The sequence below is a fragment of the Delphinapterus leucas genome, chromosome 3, assembly GCF_059928025.1.
Source record: "Delphinapterus leucas isolate spDelLeu-1000000601 "Yukka" chromosome 3, BTC_Dleu_Yukka2, whole genome shotgun sequence".
Classification (NCBI taxonomy): Eukaryota; Metazoa; Chordata; class Mammalia; order Artiodactyla; family Monodontidae; genus Delphinapterus; species Delphinapterus leucas.
The window spans coordinates 31,984,347-31,996,584 of record NC_143131.1 but is presented as its reverse complement, the minus strand read 5'-3'; the positions used below and the strand labels follow the sequence as shown (position 1 = coordinate 31,996,584).

The 12,238-nt window shown below is 33.2% G+C and overlaps 1 protein-coding gene across 12 annotated transcripts in view; it reads right to left on the bottom strand.

Moving 5' to 3' along the window:
• NIPBL (NIPBL cohesin loading factor) overlaps positions 1–12,238 on the bottom strand; it is a 215,050-nt gene that overhangs the window by 49,710 nt on the left and 153,102 nt on the right. For 11 of the 12 annotated variants that reach the window (XM_089908775.1, XM_089908774.1, XM_022599178.3 and 8 more), the window contains 6 exons: positions 8,960–9,068; positions 7,334–7,470; positions 2,798–2,938; positions 2,582–2,675; positions 2,021–2,175; positions 1,469–1,559 (listed from right to left, as the gene is read on the bottom strand). In XM_089908775.1, the coding sequence (XP_089764901.1) occupies positions 1,469–1,559; positions 2,021–2,175; positions 2,582–2,675; positions 2,798–2,938; positions 7,334–7,470; positions 8,960–9,068 (727 nt within the window). The remainder of the gene's footprint in view (positions 1–1,468; positions 1,560–2,020; positions 2,176–2,581; positions 2,676–2,797; positions 2,939–7,333; positions 7,471–8,959; positions 9,069–12,238) is intronic. The other variant, XM_089908777.1, reaches the window with a different exon arrangement.

Below are 12,238 nucleotides of genomic sequence, written 5' to 3'. Positions count from 1 at the left end.
TACTAAAAATATATATATTGAAATATATTCATTTGATGAAATGGAATAATTCTAAAATAAAGCTTAAAATCTTCTATTTGTTTCTCATATGTCATTATAATTGAAGCCACAATGCTGAATTCTACAACCACAAGCTAATAAGCAGCAAAATAATATTGTCCATGTTTATTTGTACAAAATGCTTATTTATGTGAGATAAAATGAAGATCCTTGATGAAAGCAAGTATTATGGATGCCAAATAACAAACTAAATTCAAAGCATAGAGTGATCAGATAACTAGCCCAAGGTGACACAGGATAACTATGGCCCAGGCAAGATGTCTTTTATTAACTAGTCTAAAGGCACTATTTTCTGGATAGTGCTGCAAGTTAAAATTTACACTCTTTGTTCTCTGAATTAGATGTAACACTATTAGTTTTTGCCACTTTATAGAATGTATGTCCAGATTGAATATTCAAAGGTATACATGTGACTTAAAAGATAATACTCTATCAATATAACTCTCTAGTAAGTGATATCTGAATTTTTACTATATTTGCTATATGTAATTTTCTGAAAGAGATGAAGAAGTAATAAGATATTAAGATTTAAATTTATTTAAAGAAATCAGTAAACATTTAATGAAGTTTGGGTGACTTAGAAATATTAGCAACTGTCCATGCATATTAAATTATAAACCTTGCTAATGCTGCCAAAATAAAATTTCTAAATAAGTTGTTAACCTTACTGAGTAGCTTTACATGTATTTGTAAAAAACAGAACAAAAAACAACAACAACACAAAAACCTGGAGAGAGTGCTCTTCTAATTTTTTTTACAGTGCATTCATTTCAGGTACTTTAATTCTACCCTTCTCATATTTCTCCCATATACCAATATCTTTCCAGATAAGCCACAAAGACCTAATTTTCTGCAAAGACATGTATTTATTACATCAATGATCCCTGAACAATAATACAGGAAAAGTATACATCCAAATTGTTCCTGTGGGGTTGTTTACCCTGTGCTTCTATATAAATAAATGTTTGGGTAGACTGCCCATTGTTTTCACCTTAGAAGAGGCAGACACATATAATGACAAAACTTTGCAAAGAAAAAGAACAATTTAAAAAATATTCAACAGCACAAATTCTTCTATATCACCTTTCTTTATTAAAGTATTTTAATGAATGTTTTTATGAAACCCTATGAATTAGGGGTAGAAGAATGTATTGTCATCTCTATTTTACTAATGAGGAAACTGACAAACAGAAGTTACACAGCTTGCTCAAAGTCACCCAGGAAGTCACTGGATGAACCAATAATGGAACCCAGTTGTTTTAATCCCCAGACTTATATTTGAGATACCAGATCCTACTTTAAACAAAAACATACTTAAATAACTCAACAATTTAAATTCACAACATTTTAAAATTTGCTCAACCTCTCAAACAACTAAAGAATATGCAGAAATTTAGACTTATCTTACCTAGACCAATGATAGCTTTTGTTTGTACTTCTTCATCTGAATGCTTTGTAAAATACATCAATAGTTCAAGTACCTTATCCTTTATGTTAACCTAAGGGGGAAAAAAACCATGTTAAAGTGTATAAGGAAGAGTTAATTTAGATCGGTTTTCACCTATAAAGGAAAAAAATACCTAAAAGCAAACAATGAGAACTTCCACATGTGAACTTTACTAAGGAATAATTCACCAATACATTTATAAATCCATGAATTTTAGAACAGTGACATTCACTGAGAATGTTAAAAAAATGAACTGCTGCTGACATAAGCAGTGTGCCTACTAACACAAAGCTGATATAACTTGCGTAAACTTATCTTATTATGGACCGGTAACAAACAGTTCATGGATCAGAAGCCAGTCTGAGGACCATGCTTTGAGTAGCACTGTTTCAGAACTAAACCAGACTACCCTAATGCCGCCTTCATCCTGAGTCATTATAGTCATTTTCAATGCCCAGGGTCACACAGTTCTGTTTTTAAAGCATACTAAATAATTAATATTAGGATCTTTACCTTACTGTTGCCTTTAAAATCTTCCAGATCAAAATCAAAATGCCGACATAGTGCTCCAACAGTGAAAAGGGATCTAAGAAGTGCCGGTTTGTTTGTTAGAAGTGAAGTGTTATTTGGGTCCTCTTGGTGCTGACTTTTTAATTTTGAAATGGCACCTAATAAAATAAGTAATATTTATTTATAACAAACCCTCTATCCTTAAATTGTTATGTTCAAATAATTACTGCTAATAAATTAAATTTTACTAACGGTTCTAAGTATTAAACGTCTAAAAGAATTAATGTAAGAAAAAAATGATATTTAAATTTTATTTTACACGGTAGGCAAAAAACTTACCAACATTTACTTATGAGGAGATAAATTTCTGAAGTAATCATACTGGGTTATTAAGGGAATATAAAAGACACCAGAAAATATTGCTTCTGAGAGTGGACCGGAGAGGACAATCATCACACCTCTTATAATTCCCTTGACACTACCTCTTATCAGGTGTGTTAAAAAGGAACTGTATACACTGCAGGATCTAGCAGAATAATTTTAAAGCCCAGGCACTGAACTTACCATAGTATCTATTGAAACAGGCCCACACAAATTTAAAATTTTGTGTCACTTTATTTACAACTGCCCCAAGACAGCTTACACAATGTTGCACTACCTAAAAGAGAGAATATGTTACTGTTTAGACAAAAGTTAAAGACAAAGGTAAAAACACATGATTAAGTTATCATTTGTGAATTATATACTGATCAACAGAGAGATGGTAAAGTGAATGCTTACAGTCATGCCATATTTGATGATAAGCTTCATTAGGTCTTCTTCAATAGTGGCAAGGAAAGTTTCACTTGGATGCTCCATCAGTGGTACAACCAGCTCTAGGATTTTTGCAACATTGCAGATAACCATGAAATCATTTTGTGTCTATAAGGATAAAATTAGTGCTTTATGAAAAACAAAATCTGAAAACAAACTATATACAGCTTTACGTAGTTGGGAGGTTTGGTATTATTTATATATATATATATATATATGTATATTTATATAAAGCTTTTTTTCAAAACAAAAACATCAGTAGAAAAGAACTTCTTTAAAGAATGAAGGGAAGAGCAGCAGACAGTGACAGGAACCTGGATTCTAGCTCTGTCACTAACTTACCATGTGATCTTTGGGTCACTTAATCACAATGCTACAATTACTCTTTTTCTTCCTAAAATGCACTAACAGTCAATTCTGAACAATGGGGTTTAACTAACAGAGTATTTTACCAAGACTGGTATCGTTTTCAAGATTAGTATTTTTCAAACTAGGGTATGTTAACTCAGTAGTTCTCAACTGAGGGTGACTTTGCCCCCCAATGGATATTTGGCAATATATGGAGACACTTTTGGTTGTCACAGCAGGGGCACGGGGGTGCTACTGGCATCTGGTGGATAGAGGCCAAGGATACTGCCAAAAATCCTACAATGCTCAGAATAGCTCTTGACAACAAAGAATAATCCGGCCCTAAATGTTAACAGTGCTGAGGTTGAGAAGCCCTGTGTTAACCCTTCTTATGATAGATGAAAATGTGGAATCCCAGAACTAGGTATAAGTCTCCTTTAAAATTTAAAATATTCTATTAAAATTATTTTTTAATTTTAAAAGTTTTAAAGCTGATTAAAAACTAAGCGGTTTAAAAAATAGGTAGAACATTAAGAAATGAAAAAACCAAGAAACAAAGGGGACTTCCCTAGCGGTCCAGTGGTTAAGACTCTGCACTTCACTGCAGGGGGCGCGGGTTTGATCCCTAGTTGGGGAACTAAGATCCCACATGCCAGGCGGCACAGCCAAATAAAACATCTTAAAAATAAATAAAGTAAAAGCCAGTGATTTAAAAAAAAAAGATATTAAAGGATTTACAGTAAAAAGTCTCTTTCCTACCCCTGTCCTCCAGTCACCCAGGGGTGTCCCTGCCCATAGGCAAATAAAGCTACTAGTTCTTTCTTTCCTTTCCTTTCCTCTTCTCTCCCTTCCTTCCTTTCTCTGTCTTTCTTGACTAAGGTTTTAACATGTTTTTTTATCTAGCCAAGTTATCATTCCTTATTCTTTTTTCTTTTTTAAAGATTTATTATTTATTTGTTTTATTTATTTATTTTTGGCTGTGTCAGGTCTTAGTTGTGACATGCGGGGTCTTCGTTGAGGCAGGCGGGATCTTTCATTGTGGTGCACAGGCTTCTCTCTAGTTGTAGTGTGCAGGTTTTCTCTTCTCTAGTTGTGGTGTGCAGATTCCAGGGTGCGTGGGCTCTGTAGTTGTGGCGTGTGGGCTCTATAGTTTGCAGCACGCAGGCTCAGTAGTTGTGACACATGGGCTTAGTTGCCCTGTGGCAACGTGGGATATTAGTTCCCTGACCAGGGATTGAACCTGCATCCCCTGCATTGTAAGGCAGATTCTTTACCACTGGACCACCAGGGAAGTCCCTCATTCCTTATTCTTAGCAACAGGTTTTTGACACTCATTTTGAACTCTTTGAGCTTATTATTACCTCACTGGTTAAAAACTTTCTGACCTTATATTCATCCTTCCTTTCAGGATACACAGAGGATTAAATAAAAAAATAGGCTAAGATGAATGTTTTCTTTCTAAGTAACATAGATATCCTATTGTTCCCTGCCATCTCCCACTCCCACCTCCTTTAAGTAACAGGGGATGAGTTAAAGTGGGTATAGGGATAAATTAGTTTTTGTCAAGTAAGATAAATTCATTTGAGAATCACTGCCGAAATTTTACTTAAAAATATGTAGTAAAAAATTTTTGAAACATAACTGGCTTGAAAAATCAAGTAAATGAAGTATCTTAAATTCTAGAAGGAAAATTTAAATGAAGACGTAAATCATGAAGGAAAAGAGCTGTAGAACATAAGAAATATTTGAAATGAATATACATAAGATAGTTCAGTATCTCAAACATTTAAAGAGTTTTCAAAAAAAGGTTCACAATTCAAAGGTAAAATGGGCAAATGATAACAACAGTCAAATCACAGAAAATCAAGTCCAATTGGTTAATATCATAAAAAAGATGCTCAACCTTCTTAGAAATCAGGGAAAGGAAACTGAAGCAACAATGAACTATACTCTTTTACACCTGTTAGACTGGCAAAGAGTACAAAAATGACACAGATTGTCATTTACTGGTTTCCAAAGAGGCTATGAAACATGTCCACCAGCAATCTGGAAAGATCTATTCAAAACCAAAACTAAAAAAAAAATTCCTTCAATCTGGGAAGTTAATTCTTCAGAATCTATCCCCAAAGGAAAAAAGCACCAGTATTTAGAAGTATATGAATAGGAATGATTATTAAGGAATCGTTTGTAGTGGCTATCAATAGGAAACAATGTAAATAAGTACCTGCCAAGATGGGAAATGGTTAAATAAATCACAGGACATCCATAAGATGAATAATATGTAGCCATTCAAAAGGATGAATTAAGCATATATCAGTTGTTTTGAGATTAGTAAAAATGCCTAACAGATATGTATATAACATGACCTGATTTTTAAAAAATCTGGTCAACCATTTGTTTACGTGTCTATGTGTGCCTACAATTATAGAAACATGGATAAAGTGGCAAGGATATTCCAGATTGCTTATCTTGAGAAGAGGAGGAATAAAGATGGGGGTAGGATATAAAAAACAAAAACAATTTTAAAATGTGTCTATTGTATTTATGAGATGGCCTTATTTATATAAAACTCTATATTGGTGTATATATAAAAATATGTATATATGCATAACAAATTATACAAAACGTTTTCAAAGTAACCTTGCTTTAAAAAAATATTGACTGAAAAGAGGACAATTTATAAAGGTTACATTATAGTTCAGATTCTAGAGGCAAGCCATGGTGTTGAATTCTAGTTTTGGGACTTGTTAGCTGTGTGACACTAGGCAAGTTAGTTATATTCTCTAAGCTTTCGTTCCTTATCTGTAAAACTGAGATAATAACAGTACCGACTTCACAGTGTAAATGAGATAATGTATGTAAAATTCTTCACAGTGTTTGGCACTGCGCTCAATAAATATTATCTATTATTATTAGCCACAGATTACATATTAATCAATTTATTTCTGGACCTAACACCAAGATCTAAGTCCTAAAGACAGAATTAAATGTTGTCTTAAATGTTGTTTTCAGAAGTACTATATATTGTTTTTGTTTTTTAAAAATAAATTTATTTACTTTATTTTTGACTGCATTGGGTCTTCGCTGCTGCGCACGAGCTTTCTTTAGTTGTGGCTAGCAGGGGCTACTCTTCGTTGCGATGTGTGGGCTTCTCATTGCGGTGGCTTCTCTTGTTGCGAAGCACGGGCTCTAGGCACGCAGGGTCAGTAGTTGTGGCACACGGGCTTAGTTGCTCCGCGGCATGTGGGATCTTCCCGGACCAGGGCTCGAACCCATGTCCCCTGCACTGGCAGGTGGATTCTTAACCACTGCGCCACCAGGGAAGCCCTACATATTGTTTTATATATTGTTTTTAATGCATTTATCTTCTGGTACTTTCCTCTGTCTTTAAAATTTCTCAGGACATCCTGAAGATTTTCACCTAGAATTTGTTAATTTAGATCGCCAAAAAAACCTGACTGTGGCAACAAAACAAATTTAGTAAACAGTTCAAATTAGCTCCTTAGGAACACTGGGAACATAGTAAGTAAAAAACTATTTACATTTATAGGTTTTTAGAGTATTTTAAAATTTAGTGTTATAATAAGCCACTTAACTCACCAAGCTGTCATGTTAAGTTGCTAGATTATCTTACTCAAGTAATATTTAATCTTCACATTTGATTTTAGGAAAATATAGTATGTGTAATATTAACTTAAAATAACAGCCTAGCATCTCTGATGATCCTAGGTCTTCCATATTCAATATACTGATACGTTATAAAAATAAATAAAATATATCAAAAATGACAAATGAAAAGCAAAATCAGAATCCGAAAGACAGTAAATTTCTCAGTGACAGGAACTCTGTCTCATTCACCTTTTAAGTCCTAACGATAATTACAACGTTTATTAAGCATTACTGAGGATTTAGCTTGAGGAGTTCACAAAGAAATGGGACTTGAACTTTATTTATAATACATCAGAAAAAAGATGTTTGTAGATAACTTGCCACAAATATTAGAACATACATTTGAGTACATAACCCAGTTGATCTGTCAGTGAAAATGACTGTCATCTGTCAGTGAAAATGTGGATGACACAATGTGAATTTTAAATTTAAAATATTTACTACATGGTTTATATAAGAGAAAAATAGGACAGCTCTAATACTTACACTACATTTAGTGGTAAGATATGGTTGCATAGTCATGGCATGTTTAACCATGAGCTGGGGTCTTATTTTGCTGAATAAGAACAAAGTGGTTATGCAAGCTACCAATCGTCCAGAATTCACACCTTTATTGTCAGAGTCTGGAAAAACAAACAGAGAAATAAGACACTAAAATATGACAAGGCAATGGAAATTATACAGAATATTATTTAAATTACTCAATACTATCCCCTGAATAGATTCAGTGCATGCCTGAATACAACAGATTAGCATTTCTTATGATGCTAGACTTCCTGCATTTCATTTTTTCTTTGTTATATTACATATATAAAGGATAAAGGACGAGGAGGCTGCACTAGGGAAGGCAAGTTTTACACTGAGGGGAGTAAGACTGAAGTTAAAAAGTAGAATGAAAGTTGGGAAGTTTAGAGATGGAATTTTCAGAATAAACATGGTATTGATTATATCTAAAACTGGATGGAAATGAGTATGGGAAAGAAAATTAGCAAAGGAGGACAAAGACAATTTAGCTGAGGTGATACTGTGTTTAAGGGTACTGGGGAGAAAAAGAGATGCTGCTGTGGTAGAAGAATGTTAGAAGACAGGAATGATAAGAAGGTGGACCAGTGCTATATTAGAAAAGTAAACAAAATGCTGTTCAGGTGAGAGGAAAATGTTGCTAGTTAGGAGATAAAATGTTTCTTGGTTCTCAGGAGTTTTTAGAGGAGATTAGAAACTTTTTAAGGGACAACAGTATCACCCTTAAAATCTAGGATAGGGAAAAGTAGGGGAAACAACAAAATATACAAAGAAAAAGAGGTAAACATGGAAAATGAAAAAAAAATTAAAGAAAAAAAACTGCAATAAAAATATAAAGAATATCAACAATTTTACCATAAATGATACCTCTGTATAGAGGCAACTGGCCCCCAATTCTGAAAACTGACTGAGGCTGACTATTGTTCCTCATTAACGTGCATTAGGGGATGGGAAATAATGTTAGTCTTGTGTGCTTTTAAGCAATAGATATCCATTATGACTTTTATAAGTTTTATATATTTATATTTTCATTAACTTCAATTTTGTGACTGACAGTGTGATAATATAAAATATTAAATATTTAAGGAATTTCTCAATTAAAAAATATTAAGAGCTTTCTAGGTCAAGATTAAGCACATGTTATATAATAATTATAAATGATATTAGGTATATACTACAAATCTTTTAAAAACATTTTTATAATAATTAAAACAATTTCATTTTGATAGAAAATTTTATATAATTTAAAAGATATTGAACAGTTTTTGGATGAGTGCATTTAGCTAAATACATATTAGCCCCTGGACTTACTTTAATTCCTGTTCATTATGACATCTAAAATTATGTGCTATTGAAAGGTATGTGGAAGAGACAAGTCCTATGCTTTTATTGTACTGCTCTAGATAATATTACTCAACCATAACAATATAACCTAGGATTCAACACCAAACAAAAAACAGATTTCATTTAAAAGTGAAGTAGTTAATTATTAGGCTAAGCAGAGCTAGAGGCAAAAATGAGAAATGTGCCCAAAGTATTTTAAAATATCTTATAAAATCAACTTAACGACCAATATATAAAATGTCTTACCAGCTAGAGATTCCTCATATTTAAGAATGTGCTCAACTAGGTTATCAACAAGTTGAGTACAAGCTTTCTTCACAGGTTTATATGAGGAATCCTCTTCGGACTTCAACAACTATATATGTATATATATAAAAAAAAAAAATCCCAGTATAATTATTCATTAGACAATAATAATATAAACGCATTAAATGTGTCCATAAGTAATAAGCTTTTCAATTGGTTATTAACAATTTAATACTGAAAATGCAAATTAATAAACAAAAATATGTAACAAATATTTAAAAATATCTTATAAACCAGTAATTTATAGATACTTTCAAACAATTTTAGTATGAAGTTATTTAAATTGCTATGTGTAGGACCTAAGGTAGAATATGAGAGAAATGAGAACGGTGACCTTCCCTTAAGAGTACCACTCAATGTTAGTTGAATGATTTTAAAGAATGAGAATTCCATTCCTTATTATTTCAAGTTCTTTGATGTCTCAAAAAAGTATATTATGGGTTAAGTACATTTTAAAAATAATTGTAACTACATCTGAATTGCACCTTATAATTCGCAATTATAAAACACAAGGCTGGATTTCTTCCCTGTGTTATCTTTTACCAAGTTATTAATAAACAATGTTAGAAAAGTGTTACGAATAATGATATGAGGAAAAGAGATCAGTTTAACTATAGCCCAAAAATAAAACCAATCCAATCTTTCATAATAATCAGAGGTCAATGGTAAAGTCATCTAAGGTATATCTGTTTTGTTAATAAAGAATAGCTAATACAATTCTGGGGCTATTAAAGAAACTGAAATGTTTAATTTCTGAAAAGAGTTCCAGTGCTGTCCAATGTAACTTTCTACAATGATGGATATGTTCTATATCTATGCTGCCCATTATTGCTGCTACAAGCCACATGCAGCTACAAAACACTTGAAATGTGGATAGTATAACTGAGGAATTAAAAGTAAATAAAAATTCAAGTTAATTTAAATGAAAAAACACGTGTGGCTAGTATGGGACAGCACAAGTTTAAACTTTCACTACAATATGCGTGGATGATTAAAACTGATAGCAATCAGAATAACATATCACACACGTTTCCCCTGCTCCCTCCAATTTAAAGAAATAAATGTAAGCAAGAGAACTTCAATTTACCCAGTTACAACTCTGAACAGCAAATTCTCCTTGTCCTGCCCTATAACTCAACCTTAAGCAGCTATTAAAATTATATGCTAGTCTGGTCTTTTTCAGGCAGGAGTAGAAAACAACCTCCTTGCCTGTTTTTTCTTTCTGCTCTCCAAGACATCAACTTTACATAAAAGTATTAGTCATAAATTTTAGTTCATGGCATTGCCAATACTGGTTATGTGCCCTTTTAATTTACTTACTTATAAATATAATGATGCACTATGAACCTAACTCAAGAATATTTCCACTAACTTATATTTCCCAATGTGCTCCTTCCTTTATCCCATCTTCCTCTTTAACTTTCAAGGTACCACTTATCAGGAATTTTACCATTTCTTTGCTTTAAAAAAATTGTCTAAGCTAAATACTGTTTATAGTTTTGCTGGATTTTCAACTTTCTGAAAGGTATCATACTGGATGTAGTCTCCTGGGATGTGCCTTTTTCACTTAACATGTCACTAACTGTAATCCAGGTTGTTGCATGAAACAACTTTATTCATTTTCACTGCTATACGACAGGCCGTTTTATGTCCATACTGCAATTCATTTATCCATTCTTCTGAAGATAGGTTAATTAAAATTTTAGTGGCATAATGAACATTCTTGTCTCCTGGTGCACATATGCAAGATTCTCTTGGGTATATACCTTGGCGTGGAACTACTGGGTCATAGGATATATGAAAGTTCAACTTTATGAAATAATACTAAATTTAAAAACTTTTGTTGTAATATTTTCTCAGCACCAGTGTTTAAGAGATGCTATTTAATCCATCTTTTCTCCGTCATTTGTTATCACCGAACTTCAACTTTTGCCAATCAAATGGGTGTAAAATGTGGTCTTGATTTGTATTTCCTATATTACTTATGAGGCTGAATACCTTATAGGCCATGTGTGCTATCTCCTCTATGAACTGCCTATTCATGACTTTCTCCTGTTTTCCTGCCAGGACTCCTGCCTTATACTGGTTTGCAGGACAGGAGTTCTTTACATACTTTTAACAATGATCCTTTGTTAGATATGTGTATCAGATATCTTTCCCAGTTTGTGACTTGTGTTTTCTTGATTCATAAATGTTCCTCATTTTAAGGCAGTGAAATTTATCAATCTTTCCAGGTTAATGACTTTTGTGACTTAAGAAATTCTTCCCTAAGAAAGGTCAAAAATATATTCACACATATACTTTCTTCTGTAAGTTTTAAAGATTTCCTTTAATCTATATGGAATTGACTGCTGAGTTGAAGAATTAAAAAAAAAAAAATCTTTATGGATAGCCACTTGGCCCAGTCTCATTTATTGAAAAATCCATGCTACCTTAATTACTGTATCTCTAAAAATAAGTCCTGATATGTGTGTTAAGGCACATCAGTGTCCCTGCATTTTCAGAAGTGACAATTATTTTCAGCTCTTTACTTTTCCATATACATTTTTTAATCACTTTGACAGGTTGATGAATACTTTTTGTTCTTGATGAGATCTTTTAATATCTTTCCATTTTGCACGATTTTCATTTAGGTTTTATAGTTTATTCTCTGTCAGATTTTATTCCTAGTTTACTAGGAGTTATCATTCAAGGGTATTAAATTTTATCAACGATTTCTCCTGTATCCTGACATGATTATTTTTTGTTTAATGTTAAATCATACACACGTGTGATGTTAAACCAGACCCATGATATGCATGCATAGATATATGTGTGCATATGTATATGTAAACATATACACATCTCTATCCATCTTTTTGATGCATTTCAAAGTAAGCTGCAGACATCAGTGTATTTCCCCTTTTTTCCTTTTTTTTTTTGCGGTACGCGGGCCTCTCACTGTTGTGGCCTCTCCCGTTGCGGAGCACAGGCTCCGGACGCATAGGCTTAGCGGCCATGGCTCACAGGCCTAGTCGCTAGTCTGCGGCATGTGGGATCTTCCCGGACCGGGGCACGAACCCGTGTCCCCTGCATCGGCAGGCGGACTCTCAACCACTGCGCCACCAGGGAAGCCCTCTTTTTTCCTTTTGAGATAAAATTTACATGAAATATGTACAAATCTTCAGTGTGTACTCGCCCGGTTTTGTTAAGTGTATTCACCCATATAAGTCAAACTCC